This window comes from Lycium ferocissimum, chromosome 6, assembly GCF_029784015.1.
Source record: "Lycium ferocissimum isolate CSIRO_LF1 chromosome 6, AGI_CSIRO_Lferr_CH_V1, whole genome shotgun sequence".
Classification (NCBI taxonomy): Eukaryota; Viridiplantae; Streptophyta; class Magnoliopsida; order Solanales; family Solanaceae; genus Lycium; species Lycium ferocissimum.
Genome location: NC_081347.1, coordinates 4,780,218 through 4,801,781, shown reverse-complemented (window position 1 = coordinate 4,801,781; position 21,564 = coordinate 4,780,218). Strand labels below are relative to the sequence as shown.

Below are 21,564 nucleotides of genomic sequence, written 5' to 3'. Positions count from 1 at the left end.
TCAAGCCATGATTTTCTCACTTTTCTGCCTTTGGTCAAATTTCTTTTTTTAATGACTTGGTCCTTCCATTTATTTATTTCATTGCATATATTAATTTATCTTCTACATTTGATAACATAATATATTGAACGCATAATTTATATGGAATAAAATTTATATGTAAAAAAGACTATTAAATTTAATAAATCGTTATATGAATTTATTTAAAAATACAATGTGTTCAATGTTAATAATCTTAAAATTAAACTTATAAATTTAAATCACTGAATTCACTTCTCATATTTTTGTACAAAGACTTAAATTGGTAGATATTTTAACAATTCTCCCATCAATTTATTTAAGATTTTTAACATTATATTTTATTCTTATCATTAGCCTTCTCCATTTTAAATGACTTTACTATATTCAAAAAATTTTAATCATGAACATTACTTATTCTTTCAAAGTGATTTTGTATTATCTTGAATGCAGATGGTCTTCTAAAGTAAACCTAAAAAATATGAGCGGTTGTTATGAATTCTAGATGGTATGTAAGGTTTTTCTTTTTTGAACTAGGATCAAAATTTTTCCATAATAAAAATTTGGTAAAATTATATAAAATATCCCTAAAAATTTTTAAATTAAAAATACAAATTTTATGATAAAGTTTTTCAAATATATATCATATATCATCTATCCTACTCAGACAACAAAAATGGAGGTTAATATCCCTGAAATATTCAAAATTAAGCTGTTTATATGATTTTTCTTTTTCTTGCATTTAAAAATTATGTCGCAAATAATAACCAACATGGTAGATCACGTATTGACCCTCTATTTCTCAATGATTTTAGATCTTTTAAAATTATCCAAACTTAAAGTCTTATGCTATTAAAAATTGATAAATTAAAAGATGGAGCGGGTTAAAGAATCGATTTTAGTTATTATTTTCAAAATTTCAAACAATATTTTTATATTCCTTCTCCTTTATCACTAAAAAACTCTTTTTAATCCAAATAAGTTTGATGATAGTACTTGATCTGATTATTTTTCTTACAATAAAGATTTTTATGTACAGATCCCTAACAAAAAAAGAGAATTGAAAAAGGAGAATTGAGACCCATATTGTACACTTGTCAATCAACTGAGGCGTTGACTCAAGTATGACAGGGCATAATAGTAAATTTTCTCACTCGAGTCTGACATGACAAATACTAAAGTTTTCTCACTCAAGTCCGACATCGCAAATACTAAAGTTTTCTCACTCAAGTCTGACATGGCAAATAGTAAAGTTTTTCCCACATAGCTGCGTATTTTGACATTTTGGGTGTGCTATGATGTGACTTTGGATTGGACGCATATTCTGCCCGTACCATGATGGGGTGCGCTTTGTATTTTCAAAAAATAGCTATTAAAAACATTCTAATTATTATTAATATATAGTAACATATACAAAATATATTTATATACCGTCACTTTAGTTATAATTAGAAAATAGAGTTTAAAAATTAAAAACATATGATAGAATTAAGTCTTTGAGATGGAAAGAATCGGACTTTTTTTTTATTATCATGATAATGAAAGTTGTTCATCGATGTAAAAAAAAAATTAGTAAGAATATGAGGGAAAATTAATATTTTGATTCTATATTTTTTCTTTTAAATTATTTGAGACTTTTTTTTCATTGTCATGACAATGAAAATTATTCATCGATGTGAAAAAGAATATTAGTAAGAATATGAGGGGAAATTAATATTTTAAATTATTCAAATCAATATTTTATGATATCCGAATGAATAACTAAAAAAATACATCATACCATCACTATCCTACTCATACAACAAGGGTGTAGGAGAACTCTGAAGAATTTGCTGTTTATATGATTTTTCTTTTTCTTACAATAAAGAACAAAAATTAGGCGAGTGTACAGATCATATGATCTACCACCAACATGGTGAGATGGTTAAGCTTGCGTTTGATTTTGGCCAAAGATTTTAGATCAGATTTTGAAAATTTATCTTCAAATATCTGTTTGTTCATGAAATTTAATCAGATTGTAAAAAAAAAAAAAAAATTAAAAGACTTGAAGTTTCTATGCCCGAATTCACGGTCAAAATTAAATTGTTTGACTCTCAAAATTTGTTACCACAATGTACATAAATTGAGGCTGAGGGAGTAGTAATTTTTTGTGGATCTTTTTGTCACTATTAGATTACTTTTTTGTAAACTTCTTTTTTCTTGTTCTTAAAAATTAAATATAAATTTTTATTTTTAGAAACCAAATCACGAAAGATGTCCTCACAGATTATTTAGTCCTATGAGACTGCTACACGTGTCTGTGCTTTTTTCCCCTCCGTATTGCCCTCAGTCATTTTCTTATGGACATTCTCTCTTCTGGGCCTTTCTAATTGGGACTAAATTGATAATTCTCGGTATATTCAAAAAAATTCTTAATTTATGTGACAATCGATTAAGGTTTTGAATTTTGAGATTGAGATACATAAGATGTGCTTTATCGTAATTTTTTTTTTATATCTTTTAAATATTTTGGATTATCAATTCTTGAGACTTATAATACATTTTACGTAGTTTCCAAATATTTAAATTTTATTTTAAAAGACTTGAAGATTCTATGCCCAAATTCACGGTCAAAATTAAATTGTTTGAACAAAAAAATTTACTAAAATTTGAAGCTATTTATAAATTGGGGTTTGAAAGTAGTAATTTTTTTTGGATCTTTTTGTCACTATTAGATTACTCTTTCCCTTCTTTTTTCTTGTTCCTTATACTAAATTAAATTTTTCCTTTTACTTGTCTATTTTAGCAAATCACGAAAGATTTATTAATTTCTTCTTATAATATCCTTTATCATTAAGTAACTACATAGAGTATTAGTAGTCAAACTTAAATTTTCAAAGCATTGTTAGTAAGGGTTAATTTAGAATGTTTTACTCCTAATAAATACTGAATATATATATATCAAAAAAAAAAGATTATCTTAGTTATTTGCACACCATAAATAATACTAAAAATTTCTTTAAAAATAGGTAATTTGACTAAGTTAAATGCTTAATTAAGATATTAATTGATCACATAACAATAATAATAGTTAAGTTAAAAAATCAAGTTTATTTTTTTTATTTGATAAGTGGACATATATTATTTTTGTCAGAATTTATTTCTTAAGGGAAGTGTCAAGTCAACAAGAGACAAGTTAAAAGGAACCAAGGGAGTACCTTTTATATTCTATCATTATACATTTTGGTATGCAACTTCGAAGTCACAGTTTCATTTCCAATAAGAACATTTATTAGCTCTTACTAATGAGTACTCCCATATACTTCTCTTTGGTTGTGTTCGGAATTGAAAAAATATATTATTTTAAAAATATTTTTCAAGAAAATAAGTGTATTCCTTACTTATTTTTTTGTATTCAGTATGTAAGCAAAAAATATTATCCATCATTTGTATATAATCTAGACAAGTACTCTGGGATGTGGATGTGGAAGTGGAGGTAGGGGTGGGGGGGTTTTAAAAAGTTTGGTATATGGTGTGGATCGGGCTACTCCAAAAATTGGAGTGAAGATAAGTTGTATTGGACGTCGGGGAGGAAATAATATATGTGGAATGTCAGGCTATTTGTGGAACTTTCTTTTTCTACTTCATTATTTGGTCAACTAAAAATTTCACCATTTTTAAGGCCATTTTTCGGATGAAAAATATTTTTTAAAAATTTTGATCAACTAAACAAAAGAAAATTGAAAACTCTGTACGGACACACCCTTCATTTGTTTTAAACCTCCAAAGTTTGCTACTTTAGTGAATGTCGAATCTGTGTCTTTTGTATTTGCTAATTCTCCTTCCAAACTTCCTTTCTCATAAATAATTTGTTCTTTAAAAATTATTTAGTTATGTGAGTAAGAAATTTTAATAATAATGAAAATTTACCAATGAGGCATGATTAACGTGTCACTAGATTAAATTTATTGTGCAATAAAAAAAATGTGATATAAGTTGTTCTTTAAATTAAATTTACCACAATAAGTTATTTTTTAAATTAAATTTACCACTTTTGTATGGGCAATTCGCAGGAATGCCCTTATTTTGGGGAGGTCTTTAATTTTTCCCCATTAAATTGGTGTTCTTTAATTTTTGCCCTTCGCTAGAACTCCAATTAGTTTCGGGTTTGAACCCCCGCTAAGTCAAAAAAATTTTAAAAAAAATTACAAGGTAGAGTTTGGATTCGCAAGGCAAAGATTTACACGCATACAAAACTGCCGTGCAGTGTGTCTTACGATCTTTGAGCGAGTTTTGAAACTCTCCCCTTAAGGTAGAGTTTGATGATATCTTCAAACATGTTCAAAACGGGTTGGGCACTTTTGCCTGAAACCTTATGCAGAAGGTAAAACTACTGCCTTAACCTTGAACGGTAACTGACGTTTCCCGAACTTCTGGTCTCGGCAAATTTCACAAAAAAAATGCTTTATTGAATTTGGGCCCGAGTTTACGTGAAAAATAACTTTTAGTAACTATATATAAGAGAGAATGGGAGTTTTGTTGTAGTCCTCACAGCGCTATTTTTGTCATTTATAGCCCTTCCAGCCCACAATGAAAGAGTGACACATGTTGAGTAGAATTTCAACTCTTTAAACCTTCCACGTGGCTAGCTGCTGTAATTGGTGTTTGTCCTAAATATCATTTTTTACTTTATTCATTTTATGAAGCCCACTCCCTCATGGGCTTTTACAATAGGTGTGTAGTCCAACTATTTAAGGATCTGTTTTAGGCCCTTATCGGATTACTTTCGATATATTAGTATATGGTATTGTAAGTTTTTTATTTAATTTAAAATAAATAATATTTTAAATAATCAAGAAGTATTAAATTTTTACATAATAAAAAATTATATTAAATAAATAATATTTAATTACGAATAATTTAGTGAAAATAAATTTTACTTTTTATAGTGAATTAAATTCAGAAAAGATGTGTCTAAGCTATTAAATTAATAATGCGTAAAACAATAAGCATTCGTATTCAATGTTTGAATCATATCAATATTTAAAAATAGACTTAATTAATGTGTTTATTTTCTATCTCGATTTTAAAACATGACGGAAGCACCTAATGACCTAAGATTTGATGATCAATGATTAAATATTCAATTTTATTGTGGATCTCCAAGATTCACAATATTTCGGAACAATAATATAAATAAGTTGCATCATTGTTAATGGTCCTCACATATGCTCCATCGCATCTCTGATTTTATTCCCTTTTCTATTTTTATTTTTTGGAATTGGCGATTAATAATACCTTACAATAAAAATGCTTCTAGAAAATAATTTCATACTATTTACTATTTGTTAATAAATGATTCTTGAATCTTAATTTATGGGGAGGATTTTCCAACAACATATAAAGATACTAATTTCACATCTTATAATTGATGTCGGACTGGATAAATTAAATAATGAGATGGAGGTATTGATACCATATTACTACTATATATAAGTGAGGATAGTGAGTTTTTGTAGTCCTCACATCCTCACAACACTAATAAGATGCTTAAATGTGCCTTCTCTTATTGACTTTTTCTTGCATATTTTCATTTTTCATTTTTTGCTCTCATTCATTTTTTTTTGAGACCACTCCATATGGATTTTGATATTACCAACTTTTTGTAGTCCTCAAATGAATTTATTTTATATTTTTACCTATAATTAAAGTTTTTATGACTTTGTGAATCCTCAAACATTTTGGTAAATTTTGAGAATTTTAGGGACTTTTTTTATGCCATTAAAAATAATGATGTCATGGAAAAGATTATAGTGGACCCCACAAAGCATACTCATATGTATTTGAGTCTTTTGGGGAAATATTATTAAACTTGTTTTAAAAAATATTCTTCCTTAAGAATTTATTATAGACACGTAAAGAATTATCGTGTCATTCAAATTCTATCTTAATGTAGGCTTAATTATTAAATTAACATATTATTCTTATAATACTATTTAGTATTTGTTGATATTGTTTATTGATTATCATTTGCTATTTTTAGTTTTTATTAAAAAAAAGTTAGACGTAAAGTTGTTTTATTTTCTCCTATAATTTTGTGTCGTACATGTTTGGCAAAATAAGTAATTAGCAAAGATTTCATTTAAGGTAGAATTAAAGTAATAAATACATATAAACTTATATTAATGTTAAATACTTTTAAAATGTAAATTATAGTCCTTTAGTTTCAATCGAAAAATGAACTTCGAAGTACAATAATAATTAATCAACATTTATATGCGCATACTTTTAACATAAAACTTATCTAATACTGTAATATCTTATGGTAAAAAATAAGTTAGCCAATATGGGTTCAATTTGAAGAATCAAATGAAATTAATATAACATATGAAAAGCTCAATTTGGATCATCGGAGACTTTAATCTCAAAATATTTAAGTAAAATATAAATTAGAAGGGCTTTCTATTGCTTTATTTTTTTTTTAAAAGAATCTAATACAACTAAGAAAAATGTTGTCTAACTTTCATATACGTTTTTTTACTTTAAAATTTTAGAAGTCTTTTTAAAGTGTCAAATTAATGTTACAAAAATAAAAAAGCAAGAGCAGAAAAAATTTAAAAAATATCTATAAATTAAATTTTTAACGTCGATTTGGGTCCGGGCTTAACACGAGCAAATGACACTAATCAGAAAATAAATGACAAAAGTGATTACCAAAATTATGCAGAGGTTCTTGACCTTACCCTACCCCCTCCCCCACGCCACACACTCCATTTGCCACCCAACCCAAAACAAACTCTCCACAATTGGCCACTTTGTCTTAACCAAAAACTCCTATATAATGCTGACAACACATGCAAATCAGGATTTTTCATTCATCTCCCTTCTCACCTTCTTCCCAAATCCCAAAATCCCCACTATTTCTCCTCATGCACAAAAATGTAAAGAACCAACAAAACATTAAAAAAAAAAAGAAAAAGAAAAAAAAAAATCAAGAGTGGCTTATACCCTTCTTTTTTTCTTCTTGTTCCTTCAAAGTTTGGATCTTGCATCCATGGCTGCTACACTTAGGCCAAATTATTACTCAGAAACTTGTCCACAAGCTGAATATATAGTCAAAGATGTGATGAAAAAAGAGCAATGTGTGTTTAAAAATCAATTATACTTTCATTTCCTTCATTTGGCATATACTCCTTATTGATCATTTTAGTGTCGTTTTTCAGTTTATGAAATAAAGATTGCAGTTTCATGAAATTAAAAAAGTGTATAATATAATAAAATATCCTTTGAATGTTGTGATTATAAACTTGACAATAAGAATTTGAATATGCCTTTTAAAACTTATCTAATATATAAAAAAAGGTGGACATGGATAATAAAAATAAGATAAATTTTAACAACAATTGAGAAATTAATCTCAAAATATAAAAAAAAAAATTATTTCTTATATAAACCATATACTAAATTGAATAATCTTTTAATCGTCAAATTAATGTTACAAATGTAAAAAATCATAAATTAAATTTTTAGGCGTCATTAGTATCAGAAAATAAATGACAAAAGTGATTATCAAAATTATGCAGAGGTTCTTGACCCTACACCCCACACACCCCCATTTGCCACCCAACCCAAAACAAACTCTTCACAATTGGCCACTTTGTCTTAACCAAAAACTCCTATATAATGCTGACAACACATGCAAATCAGGAATTTTCATTCATCTCCCTTCTCACCTTCTTCCCAAATCCCAAAATCCCCACTATTTCTCCTCATGCACAAAAATTTCAAGAACCAACAAAACATTAAAAAAAATAAAAAAAATCAAGAATGGCTTATACCCTTCTTTTTTTCTTCTTGTTCCTTCAAAGTTTGGATCTTGCATCCATGGCTGCTACACTTAGGCCAAATTATTACTCAGAAACTAGTCCACAAGCTGAATTTATATTCAATGATGTGATGAAAAAAGCAACGAAAAAAAACCAAGAAGTGTAGCTTCAGTCATGAGATTGCAGTTTCATGATTGTTTTGTTAATGTAAGAATTTCAAGAATCTAATTTAATTAGTACCCTTTTTTTGTCATTCTTTTCTGGTATATAAAAATTATTTCTTTTTGGTATTTTTTAGGGATGTGATGCTTCTTTGTTTGGATGATACACCAAACATGCTTGGAGAAAAGCTAGCTTTATCTAATATAAATTCACTGAGGTCTTATGAAGTTGATGATGAAGTTAAAGAGGCTTTGGAGAGAGCTTGTCCTGGTGTTGTTTCTTGTGCTGATCTTTTAATCATGGCTGCAAGAGATGCTGTTGTTCTGGTAAATTTATAATCTCATCTTTTCAACTTCCATAAATCCATTTCCAGAAAAGGAAATATAAATATTTGCCCATCAAAATTTAGTAGGCGTTAGGACATGGTTTGGTTGGGATTTGAAAAAAAAAAAAAACTTATTTGAAGTTAAGTTGAAAAAGGGTATTCGGAAGTGGAGTTGTTTTTTGACAAAAGACTAGTTTAGAAGTTTTTTGAGTTAAAATTTGGAAAAACTCCTAAAACATGTTTTTCATACTTAAAATTATAGCTTGAAGTTGAAATAATGGGCCAATTCAATAAACAAACGTTTAGTTGAAATAATCTCAAAATATAAAGTATTTCAAATATGCGAAATATTAGCCGTGGACAAACGGCTTCATTTAGATAAATGAGAAGAAATCACCTGTAATTTGAGGAACACAAATTATTGATTAGTATACTAAATTCTTGGTCATTGTGCTTTATTATTACAATTTGATGAGGGAGTAGAGTAAAAGAAAAGGTAAAAAGGAACCCCAAATCTTGTACTAGTAACTATGATGAAAAATTTCCTCTTTTTCATTTTCCTTTTCCTAGTTTGTCTTTTGGTTTTCTTGGTAAAACAGAGCATCTTATTTATTTTATTTTTTACTCATCAGCTGGAGGTCCAAATTGGGAAGTGAAGTTGGGAAGGCTAGATAAAGCCAAGAAGATTCAAACCAGATCATGCCAAGTCCAAGATCAAATGCAACATACCTCATTGATCTTTTCAGTAGATTTAATCTTTCTGTCCAAGATCTTGTAGCCCTTTCTGGTTCTCATTCCATTGGCAAAGAAAGGTGTTTTTCTATTGTGTTTAGGCTGTATAATCAATCTGGTTCGGGCCGGCCTGACCCGACCATTGAACCAAGATTCAGAGAGAAGTTGGACAAGCTATGTCCACGTGGTGGAGATGGGAATGTAACAGGAGATTTGGATGCAACACCTGAAATATTTGACAATCAGTATTTCAAAGACTTGGTGAATGGAAGAGGGTTCTTGAATTCTGATCAAACACTTCATACTAACCCTATTACAAGGGAATATGTTAGAGAGTTTAGTGTAAGTCAAGAAAAATTCTTTAAGGCCTTTGCTGATGGGATGATAAGGATGGGTGACCTGCAATCAGGCCGGCCTGGTGAGATTAGACGGGATTGCAGAGTGGCTAATAGCCGTAGGCCGCGTGAAGTCTTGTTTGAGACTTCAAAGAGAAAAGAGTAAAAGTCTCTTGTAATTTTAAGACCATGAGATAGTATCAATCAGATTGTTTGTTTCAATGTTTTATGGTTAGCTTTGTTTGGATTTTACTTCAGAGTCTAGTCTTCTTACTGGTTGGCCATTGGGATATCTTGAAGATATTTTGTAGCTTACAGAAACATTGTCAAGTTTCAGAAATACTAGAAATGAGAAAATAGGCCAATCACTTCACCGCGTTCATCTTTGTAAGGTTAAGACATCCCAAGCCAAAAAGGCGAGCCTGAATGGAACAACTTGGTTAGTGCAAATTCATATAGTCGATTCCAACTTGAGTTCATCTATGAGTCAATTGTGCTCTGGAATTGTTAGATTATCAGTGTTAACTACAGCCAACCAAGAGCTGACAAGAAAAGGTAAAGACAGTAATGAATTAAGCTAGCAACAAGTTCCCTTATAACTCTTAACATTGCCAAAGAACAAAAAACAAAACTTCAAATCTTTAAGAAAAAAATTAAGATATTATAAAAAAGAAGGAATTTCTCACAACAGTAAACTCAAACTAAATAGAGATTACATTCCGAGAGACCTAAGCAGCGATAGATGGCTTAGAAGTTGCAGATAGTCTAGCCCTCTTCTTCGCCAAACTCTCGCTACATCTCTCTCTTTGTTCCTTGAACCTACTCGCAAGTAACTTTGGATATTCAGCAGCTTCAGCCTTAGCCTTGACAATTCTCTCCTTCTTGTCAGCAATTTTAGCTCTCTTCCTTTGCAGAGTCAATGGAGTAACCAGTCTCTGGATTTTGGGAGCTTTGCTCGCCTTTTTCCCTGTCACCCAAAAAACAAAACAAAATCATAATTATCATAACGAAGCAACAAGAAGCATGCACAATCTCCTAGTTTGATTATAGATAAATTAACATAAATAGCCGCCCACCAAAATACCAACAAATGTATATTAATGTATAATACACATAAAGTATTCATTTTTGATACATAATAGTGTATATTTTTGTATATTTGGCTAGCGAATGTAATTATTTTTGGCCGAACGGCCAAATGTGTAAATTTCCCTTTATTATATGGAAATCACTAATCAACTGTAAAGGCTGTGGCTAATTGGTTTCTGCTTATAAGTTTCAATACTTATATCCAAGCATGTAACTACTTATTTATAAATCAATTTCAACACTTAAAAGTGCTTAAGTGCTTGTCAGTGAGCCTATCAGCTAAGCCAAACAGGCTTTTTACTGTTGAAAACTTACCAGATTTGGTTGTGAAATTACGTCGGTAAGTGTTGACATACTTCCTGACATCGTCTTCCTTGGAAAGGTTGAAGAGCTTCTTCCTGATTTTTTAAGCTCTTTTGGGTCCTCTCATCCTTGGTTTTTCAGTGTCTGTTAATCCAGGCAATCGTTCTCACCCTTTCTCACAATAACTAGATTCAAGACGGAAAGATCAGGACTAACAATGCATCCACGAACTGAGTTCCTCTTGCGTTCTCCATTTCGCCTACCATACCCACGGAAACATGGAGTACCTGTTTAATAGAAGAGCTTTAGACAATTCATGAGTCATTTGAGGCAAATAAAACCAAAGAACTATACCTTGGTATAGCAAAAGTCGAACACGACCAGGTGTTAAAACTCCTTGCCTCATTGGAAAACCTTGCTTGTCACATCCTCCCATAATCTTGAAGACATAGCCCTTGAATTCCTATCGAAATATACACACCCATTTTAGATAGATGGAATATGCAAACTGAGAACGTCGCATAATGGGAACATAACCATACCTCTCCCAAGGCGTCTTACTGACTTCTTGAGAGATCCTTTTGTCAAAGAAGGCCCGGCTGCATTTTGAAAAATTAGGATAGTTATCAGTAGTGAACACTACACAGTTAATGCCCCAGTATCAACAGTGCAAATAAGGTTATGGGAGACACATATACCAGAGAAATAGTGTTAATAAGGTAAGTGGTCACCTATGAACACATAGAGATAGATAAAGCTGGACACATACAGTTTTCTGCCAATGGCCAGCAACTTCTAGTTAGTTACATTACCCAGTGCAGCCTTAATAAATCACACGACTGTGATCTAGGAACAATAGCAGCTATACAAAATCCAAATCCAGTAAAATTGTTAATCTGGTATAGAAGATAAGACGAAGAAATAATTTGGACAGACAACGAATTTGATCATTTTAGAACAAAATAGGCAAGGGTTCTTTCTTTCTTTTTTTTTTTTTTTTTAAGACACGGGAACCCGCAAGCACGGGCCAGGTAAACCCCCAATTTGTGTCGATAGCTCGCAAACCACACAAAGAGAGTTAACCCGCACTAGACAAGCCCGTGCGACGAGCTCGACCTAGAAGGCAAATCCTGTTTGTCGTAGGTAGGGGTTTCGAGCTGAGCACTCCATTATGAAAGCGCATCTCAACCAAGTGAAACCTAAACGGGTAAATAGACAAGGGTTCAAAAGACATAGGAGTATAAAAAAAGCTAGATAATTCCTTCCCATCTGCCTAAGCCTAGATTGCTACTAAAAATGTATCTAAAAATAAAAAAGTTATATAATTGTACCCGGTCGAAGTAAGAAATCATGGCATATATGCTTGGAATAGATTCCATTTTGGGAGAGTTGAGAAAGCACTATCTCGTTAAAAGGTTCTATACATTTGTCCTTTCTAACACTTGTCTAGTGAAATAATCGAGGTGTGTGCAAAATGCAAACGTCCCATACACCACCACTATTTAAAGAACCTTTGGTCAAAAAGAGATCGCCAGGCATAAAAAACTGCCCTTATATCGCAATAAAATTAGCTAAAACTTGTAAAACTAAGCAACTCTAATAAACCATTTAATAAAAGCAACTCATGTAGTATTACTTAGTATTTTTTTTATTCTATGAACTGTATCATGTTTAAATTAACATGTATAGTCACATTTTTTCAAACTAAACCACAGGAAATTGAACAACTAAGAAGCTATAGAAACACACACTCATTAAATTTATTAGGATAAAATGTAGAACAAACCAAGAAAAGAATAGACAAAAGGGGTCTACAAAATGGGAAAAATAATGTAATTACAGTTTCTGTTCGTCGTCAATCTCGAGCTTCTTCTGGCACCCAGTTGTCTGATTGCTATATTGAACTGCAAAATATTTGAAATAAAAAAATTACGGCAAACAAAATTTTAAAAATAAATACATCTTTGTAGGACAAAAACATAGAAAGAGGAGCTGTTAGAGTTATGAAATCTTACACAAATAGCTACCTTTTAATATGTTCTTACAATTTATAGCTACGAGTTACAAAATTACAATTCGTAACTGCTTTTGTTGTATTTCTGGTCATTTTCGCGTTTTCGAAATACAACGAAATACAAAATCGCTGTTGAGTCTGGTCATTTTCGCGTTTTCGAAATACAACGAAATACAAAATCGTTGTTGAGTCTGGTCATGTTCGCGTTTTGAAATATAACGAAATACAAAATCGCTGTTGAGTAAAAAATGGTACGTATACACTGAAAATGGGTGTGAAAACGGCTGCACTGATAATATACTTGGTGGCATGAAGCTAAAACGGCAAAAACTTAGGGATTATGGGGCAAAGACATTTAATTAAGAAAATTGGGGTAGCATGAAATGTAAAATTTGAATAATATAGCTACTAACCTTAAATATTAGAAAAGGTAGTTACTATCCATAATTAAATCTTAGGAGTAGCTATGACAAGTAAATTTTTTAAAAACTTTTTTGTTTGTTCTAAATAAGGCTTAGAACTGAGTTGGGCCTTTTGGCTAAGTGATCATAATGGGCCTTCACATGAAAGTCCAGATTTATCCCCTCATAGGTTGAACCTCAATAAAAAGCCCACTTCTTCTGTGGAGGGTGAAGTGCAAGGATACCTGATTTTGACGCCACCATTTAGCTTGTGTCTGCTTGCTTTTTAAGTCTTTTATTTTTTTACACGTGTATCAGTCGGGACAGCTTCAGACATACAGTGTTTGAAGTTAGTCCTGACAAAGTCTAATTTCATACGGCTGAAGTTCAGGCACATACGACTGAAATTTAGTCATTTTTGCCTGAACTTCATATGTGGCGGAAGTTCAATCATACAAGGCTGAAGTTTAGTCAGTTTTGCCTGAGTTCCGCCATTTCTTTCTGATGTTTAGACACATATGCCTTATGTGTAAATAAAAATGGTTGAAATCAAGCAAAAAATGACTCAGACAAAAATGATTGAAGCCCAACCATTTTTGCTTGGACTTCAAGCAGATGCATCAACTTTACTCATATGAAACTTCAGAGATTTTTGGTTTTATCAAGCCTAACTTTAAACACCACATATCTGAAGTGGTATATGTGAAAAAAGAAAATTAAAAAACAAGTATAGGTAAAAACAGGCTGCCCTATATAATTTCTACCGGGGAAAGACACCTTGGAAAAAAGAAAATTAGAACATAAATTTGTAAATTGTCTCACACTTGGTATGGTTTTGTAAGAATATAGACATTTCTTTGTTTTGAGTTGTAAAAATCTTGAACAAGATGAAGGAAACTAATTGAGAAATTTTCATGGGACTAGTTGTCCACTCACTTTTTACTACTTCATTAATCCGCATAGTGACATTGACGAAAGTTAACTTATTAGAAATAACTGTGTGAGTTAGCAGTATTTGATAAAATAATGGGGGTGTGCAGAAATTAGTCTGACTACTGTCGTTACCAGATAAAAACTTTCCTACATTGTGAAATTTTTTTGTTAGTAACCATGTGGTTGATAATTCTATTAAAAGAAAAGAGAAAATGAGAACATAAATTTATTTAGATTAGATAGCAAATCGATGCAAGGGAAATTGGATGTATAATTTGAAAAAAGAAAAGGTGGACATTTGTAAGATCCTTTAGGTTGAGAGCTATTATTAATCTTGAAAAAAAAAAATTGACTTCCCGCATTAAGTTAGTTTTGTGACTTAAATGAGTAAAACAATCCAACTTGTTGAGTTGTTTGTAATAAATTTCATTAATGGCACGGATTTTACAACACTTAATGAAAACTTAATAATGACTATATATTAAAAGACTTCTATCAGTTGGAATATTTATAATTACGAACATCGCGTCTTTCTAAATTGTTTACCCAAATAATATACTAAAACAATCGTCTTTTCTCAAGTTTTTAATAAGCCAAGGTCAACAACCAATCACATTTATACACATAAGCAAATTATTGAGAAGTTACTAATTGCTTTCCTCACTTCATATAAAAAATAAAAATAAATCTCATTCTCGACAAGTATAATATACTGTGATTATGTTATCATATCTACTATACAATCACTTTATTTAAGTTGCTATCAAATTCTTCATATGCGAAGTGTAGGAAAGATTGACTAGAAAGTCGTCGTCTTGCTGATGTGATAGTCTTTTGGGTATGACCACATTCGTCTCGCGTTTCCAACCTGAAAGAAATGGAAAATAAAAGAATGATATGTGTGCACTATCTATGGAATGGAGTGAACTCCTTAATCTTCTCTTCCCTATCTTCCCCTTTTTGCCTTCGGCTATTAACTGTTGGCAATGCTTGGCCCATCATTTAATTTGTTTGAAAACAATACTTGTATAATTATGTTATCAACTCTACTATATAATTATTTTATATAAGTCGCTATCACTAAGCGTGGAGTGTTGTTATAAAGGCCAACACACATTCATAATGTTGTTTATGTTTATCTTCTGCTGCATGATGCCAAATTTCCCCATTTTGTAAGGTCTTCCCTAACATTATTTATGGAAACTTCCTGATCTATAGCAAAGCAAAGAATTAATAATTAAGGACAACTATAATAGCAAAGTTTGTTACTAACTTTTAAGTGGGGCACCGGGCACATATATCAATTATTGAGGCTATTGGGAAGACACATCAGAATCAAGAAGCAGCAAATTCATTATCCTGTTCCAGCAAAAATATATACCATCCATAGCTTTTGATCAATAAAACTAGGAGCTAGAATGGTCATTATAATAGTGCTAATCCCTGGTAGTCTTTGGTACCTATCAAAAAAGGTTGCTAATCTCGAATATGGTGCGCTTCCCACTTTAATGGACCCTAAGCAACGCGCCATGAGATAATGGATGTCAGCACTCAGCAGTAGAACAAGCAATTGCGTTCGAGTTCGATGTAGATATTATAATAATATATACTCTTATTGCTGGATTAAAACTTCTCAATTATGCTTTCTCAATCCTTAGTAAGTTTGGATCGGTTATATGAATCCTTATTGACCACGTTACTTAAATAATTCTCATTTCTCACCGATCATGTTGCTTATTTTCCGTCATTTTAAAAAACATTCAAGAAAATTCATCGAATAAATTATCAACAAAGGTTTTAGCGAATAAGTAATTACTTCTTTATGATTCTAGTAGTAGATCAAGATACAATGCTCAATTACTCATGCACACCAACAAATGTCTTTTGGGCAAGCGATGATCAGACATGTAATATATGAGTTCACGTGATTCAGTAATTTTTGCCCAAATTTTATATATGGGTGAAAAAATTCACTAAATATTTAAGAATATTTGACTGTAAACATAGTTATTATGATATATTAACTTAAGGTCGTTGTAAGAACTAAGTTGGTCAAATCACAAACTTTAATATAACCCACTTGACAAAGATCTTATGTTTCTTTATAAAGTTTTTAGATTGTAATTTACTCATGGTTCTTGCACTAATCAATATTGAATAGTTGCATGCATTAACAGACAAATTATTTTTGCATTTTTTTTTTTTAGTCTAATACTTCAGAGCTAATCAAATCACACCATTACTAAAATCAACTTAACAAAGAACCTATGGCTCATAACATAAGAACAACTTGTAGTGTATATTTACAATTGTAAAGAGAGTTAAATAGAACACAAAGGGTCATACATGATGAATATTTCTAACATAGTATCTTATAACATGAGATTAAACAAAAGGCAAAAAAGCCAGAGAGTAAAACCACTATGCTAAAAAGGATAAATACTTACGCGCAACAAGCTTTTTTCCTGAAAATTTAACCTTAGTTGTTACAAACCAAAGTCAAAATACATACTATATATGATATCACTTAACCATGGTTAAGCAACGGAGAAAAGACCATTTTCATTATCCATGGCTAAGAAGGATCCTCATCATAGCTTTTACTTTGGCTTCCATGACACAATTTATGCAGTTCTATGCACTAAAACTGCACTAAACTCACGTTATATGCGAGAGATCTGATAAAGAGTCTGACCACATTGAGTTTAAACAAAATCTCCACTTGTCTCTATCACATCATCTGCATCAATATCTAAGTCATCATCAAGATCAAGACTACTGCTTCCATTAACAAATAAGTCACCTACTTTGGGCCCTTCTCCTGGCTTTCTTGCCTCTTGAATTATAGCCAACACTTCATCAATACTTTGAGAGGGTTCATTTTCTCCATTCATTTGTAAACTTGCTTCCTCTCCTTCCATAAATTCTATAGGCGAATTCTTTAGAAACCAAGGATGCTTTTTAATCTCTTCTATGGTTATTCTCTACAAATACAATATCATAGAATTAGCTGATTTTCAACAAACAAAAAGAAAGAGGATGTACAAATTTGAAGAGAAAAATAAAACTACAAACCTTCTCAGGGTCAGCTATAAATATTTGAGATAAAAGATGCTTACACTCCTTCGAAAGTCGAACATAATAAGGAATTGAATATTGAACATTCAATATCCTCTGCCACAAACCAAAATTTTTCATCTTTAAGACAAAGAAAAAGAGGAAATAAAACAAGAAGGCAACTGCAGAAGGTTAATTTCATGTATCATCATTGAATGAACTTCTAAATGACTTTACTGTTATAGCGGGTCACCTTTAGTGACCATACGTGAAAATTAACGTGTTTTTTAAAAATGAACCATAACTTACTGTCAAAGTTTTCCTGAAATTTCTTGGATCACTAGGATCTTCAAAGGGATAAGCACCAACAAGCATCACATATAATGTAACCCCACAAGACCAAACATCTGCTAGCTTTACATCCAAAATGATGACATGCAAACCATAAAGTTTAGTCAACAAATCAATGCATTAATTGAAATAATAGTTAAAAGGATTTAAGTTATATATATTGATAATATACTATCAAACTAATTAATCAGTTTGTTACTTATAGTTAGAAGATCGTTATGTATCATCGTACCTTCCCATCGTACTCCTTTCTTGATAAGACTTCTGGTGCAATATAGGCCGGAGTTCCAACAGTAGATTTGGGTTGGGAATGCAGGACTGACGACTAAACAATGAATTATACAACAATCAGAAGCTTTTTTGAAAAAAATTATCCAATTTCAACATAGGATAGAGTTCATGTTTTGCCTTGGAGTAGCCAAAATCGCATATTTTAAGACGTGGTGTTGAGCTACCATCTAAGAGTGTATTTTCGAGCTTGAGATCTCTATGACAAATTTGCTGCATTCAAGAAAATATTTGCACATCACAAGCATCATATGGGAGTAAATTTGGGTATTAAAGCATAAACCAATTGAAATGAACTAACATAGTTACATAGGTCTCATTTACCATTGAGTGACAGTAACTGACTCCTGATATAAGTTGTTGAAAGAAAAATCTTGCCTGAAAAATCATAACCAAAAACAGGACAGATTGCATTAAGAAGGAGTTCAGATTACAATGACACTAAAATTGGACTTTTTGATAAAGTTTCAGTATACAAACTTCTATAAGATTTATGAACAATAAAAATAGACGTGTATCTCAAACTTCCAAGAATAAGAGGAACTAATTTGATTGCCTACCTATGTTGCTAGGTCTCTTTGAAAATGTCACTACATGCATGTCAGACCCTCCAAAAGTAATGCAGTTTTGGAGAATTCGACATCAATGCGGTAACATTTTTGGAGAGTCTGAGCAGCATAATTGCTTGCTAAAATTAAAACTAAAAGATGTGACAAAAATCTAGAATTTTTATGTTACCTCATCTTCACTGAATCTACCAGCATTGCATATTCTTTCAAACAGCTCTCCGCCAGCAGCATATTCCATCACTATTGCTAGATGAGTTGGGGTAAGAAATACCTGTACAATAATGAAAAACATGATCTAAAATTCTGGTCCAAGAAACTCTATATTCAGATTAGCTAAAATCAGATTCTCTGCTTTCTTGATATCTTCATAACAGAAATCTGATGAGCTATTCTTGGTCTCGGACCGAACTTGTTAAGAATATAATTAACTAAATAAAAATGTGTTCTCTTTATCAATTTAAGCTTTTAGATGAGCAAACAGAGCCTAGAGGTCCTGGATTCGAGTCTCACTACCACCATTATGAAAAAGAAATTTCATGCACTTGGCCAATGTAAAAGAATCAGGCACCGCACATGAGGGGGCGCATTGAGAATTTAATTAACTAAATAAAAGAATACTTCTCTATTAGCTTAAGCTTCTAGATGAGATGATCACATACTTTAACAGAACAAATGAACGAGGTTGCATTATTAGATGTAAAGGATATAAGAATAAAAATAGGTTGAATTGGCTATCTATATTTTGAAAATGATCCTATTTGCTTAAGAACATAGAGAATTGTGATAGCTGTATATATTCAAGCTTTCACTAAATGAGAAGAATCAAACATCAAGGGGGGTTTCATTTGCTTACTCAAAATACTAAAATGGCATCTGATTTAAAGAGGCAAAATCTTGAAAAAGCTAGCACTTTTAACATGACAAAGGGAATCTCAGCTTCAAATAAGTATAACAGGCTGTTCAACAGAGTTTACAACTTAAAACAATCACTGACTGAGAAATTTATCTGTTACTAAATTAGTATGATCAAAGGGGAATCCACGATTTGAATTTTCTGGATTCGGATGCACTGAATTCACTGACATTTGAGTTGATGGGTTCAAAATCTAATATTCGTACATATTTCCAATAGATTTTTTCAATATACATAATACTAGGACTGAGCCAAAACTATTGAGTTCAGCCGAACCCATAACTTTTATGAACGGACAGATTTTACTATGAAAAACTTCATTAAATGATGCATTAATAATTACCTCCTTGAATTTAATGATGTTGGGATGCCTCAAGGACCTATGATTCATGATTTCTCTCTGAACATGCTCATCAATCTGCACGGACAACCCCAAAATAAAGTAAGAAAGAGTAGCAAAAATGAATCTTGACAATTAACAACAACAACTATACTCCATAACAACCATATGAATATTCAACGGGTTCGATCCTTAGGAATGAAAACAATCCTGCTAGGGAGCATTTCCCCGTTAATCGGATTAGTCAAGGCTCCAAAACAAGTACCAGAAATCAGGTGAGAAACAAAAAAAAAAAAAAAAAAAAAAAAAAAAAGAGAAGAAGAGGTGAATGGTTGGGAGAAAGAGATGAAGCAAACCTTTTTTCCTCTCTCAATATACTTGACAGCATAGAGCTCACTTGTCCACTTATCTTTCACTAGCTTAGCTACACCAAAACTGCCAGAACCAATATCTTTCAGAATTTCAAACCTTTCCATTCTATTTATTTTAGTTTCAATAATACCTCATATCAATGCATTCAGTATTTGAAAACAAAAATACATGAAAAGGGTTTTTTCAAGATTCTGGGTACTATATATACAAGAGCTGTAACTAAGTGAACTGGTCATGTCTTGCTAGTCTTCAAAGAACATGACTGCTAATTGACAGGAACAGAAAATGGCAGACACGTGGAACAGCTCCAATCGTTTGAAATTTGAGTTTAACTAAGATATTACGGACATGGAATATTTACGTGCCTGAACCAAAATGAGAAAACAACATAAAAAAAATGACAGAAGATGTGATGTGGTGGGACTGTTGAGATTCTTCTATTTTTTTGAGTAACTTTAATAGTGAATAATTAAGCAGGAAAAAAACCAAAATTTAAACAGGAGAGGATAGCAACTTGGTACACATTTTCCTTTTGTTATGTTTATTGCATCGTGACTTCACAGGCGGATGCAGTTGCGTTACATGATTCATCTAAATTCAACACTTTTGATGGAAAACATAAATTTATGTGGAGGCACATTCAAATAGTAAGTTTGAACCTATATTTTTACAAATATAATGAATTCAATGCTAAGGATCTTAAAGGCTTAACCATCTTATTTTAAATCCTGAATCCGTCTCCGTATGACCTTGGAGCTACGTTTGTTATACAAATACAGTAAATTCTTTGCAACATTCTGAAACTAAAATCTTGAAATTTGAAGGCCAACATCATTTTCTAAGCTTGTATAGGTAGGTTTTTACTTGGTTTATATGGAGTATTTAACAAATTGTCTCAATCAATTTGATTTTTTTGTAAGGGACTTAAACTGGACCACAAACACCTTGACCTTCACCATTAAGTCTACAAACACGTACCAAGGGAAGGAATAAAATTTGAAATTCAGAGCTGGAAAGTTTGAAAATTCCTTATTCTTTTTCCCTTCAAGAAAATGACTAATATGACCGACTAAAGATACTATTAACGTAGTATGATATTGTTAGTCTTGATCAAATCCATATAGTTTATCTCAAAAGCCTCACACTATTGAGAGAATCCCTACACTTTATATGAAGCTTCTTTTTCTTTTTGACTACTAATGTGATGCTTTATTCGATCAACTAATAATTTTTCTCTTGAACTAAATTCCACATGCCCATCACCAAGATTCATGGGCTAATATGGAGATTCACCGTGAATCTTCATATTTATGACCACCAAAGCCTATAGGCTTCTTTTTGAGTTTACGCATCTCCAAACTACGGTAATAATCGACCCGTAGATGGGCGAAGGCAGTCACCCGGCCCTCACACCACCCGCCAATTCCATATTTTTCTAGCAAAACAATCTAAAGATACTCTTATACTTAACGTGGTGTGGTATATATTCTCCGTTTTGGGCCAAACTTGCAAGTTTTTTCTCTAAAGAAGACCTCACAATATTAAGAGTAACCCCCC

The 21,564-nt window shown here is 31.6% G+C and overlaps 1 protein-coding gene and 2 pseudogenes across 1 annotated transcript; 1 reads left to right on the top strand and 2 right to left on the bottom strand.

Annotated features, from left to right (window-relative positions):
• Positions 1-6,961: 6,961 nt before the first annotated feature.
• On the top strand, positions 6,962-9,754 carry LOC132060570 (peroxidase 17-like; annotated as a pseudogene).
• A 247-nt stretch (positions 9,755-10,001) lies between these two features.
• LOC132059018 (small ribosomal subunit protein eS6-like) lies at positions 10,002-11,734 on the bottom strand (annotated as a pseudogene).
• A 4,709-nt stretch (positions 11,735-16,443) lies between these two features.
• LOC132059017 (serine/threonine-protein kinase SAPK2-like) lies at positions 16,444-20,460 on the bottom strand. Its single transcript, XM_059451476.1, has 9 exons — positions 19,992-20,460; positions 19,639-19,713; positions 18,552-18,653; positions 18,138-18,191; positions 17,934-18,026; positions 17,758-17,850; positions 17,484-17,588; positions 17,193-17,291; positions 16,444-17,101 (listed from the first exon to the last, which is right to left on the bottom strand). The coding sequence occupies exons 1-9, from the start codon at positions 20,109-20,111 to the stop codon at positions 16,823-16,825; spliced, it is 1,020 nt and encodes a 339-aa protein (XP_059307459.1). The 5' UTR covers positions 20,112-20,460; the 3' UTR covers positions 16,444-16,822.
• Positions 20,461-21,564: the final 1,104 nt, after the last annotated feature.

What these genes read in the sequence shown, in the direction of transcription:
- LOC132059017 (XM_059451476.1), bottom strand. Translation starts at nt 20,111, where the DNA reads ATGGAAAGGTTTGAAATTCTGAAAGATATTGGTTCTGGCAGTTTTGGT. An exon ending in GTAGATTCAGTGAAGATGAG is followed by an intron (nt 18,192 to 18,551) that starts GTAACATAAAAA and finishes ATGATTTTTCAG; the next exon opens with GCAAGATTTTTCTTTCAACA. An exon ending in TCAGTTACTGTCACTCAATG is followed by an intron (nt 18,027 to 18,137) that starts GTAAATGAGACC and finishes TCTTGAATGCAG; the next exon opens with CAAATTTGTCATAGAGATCT.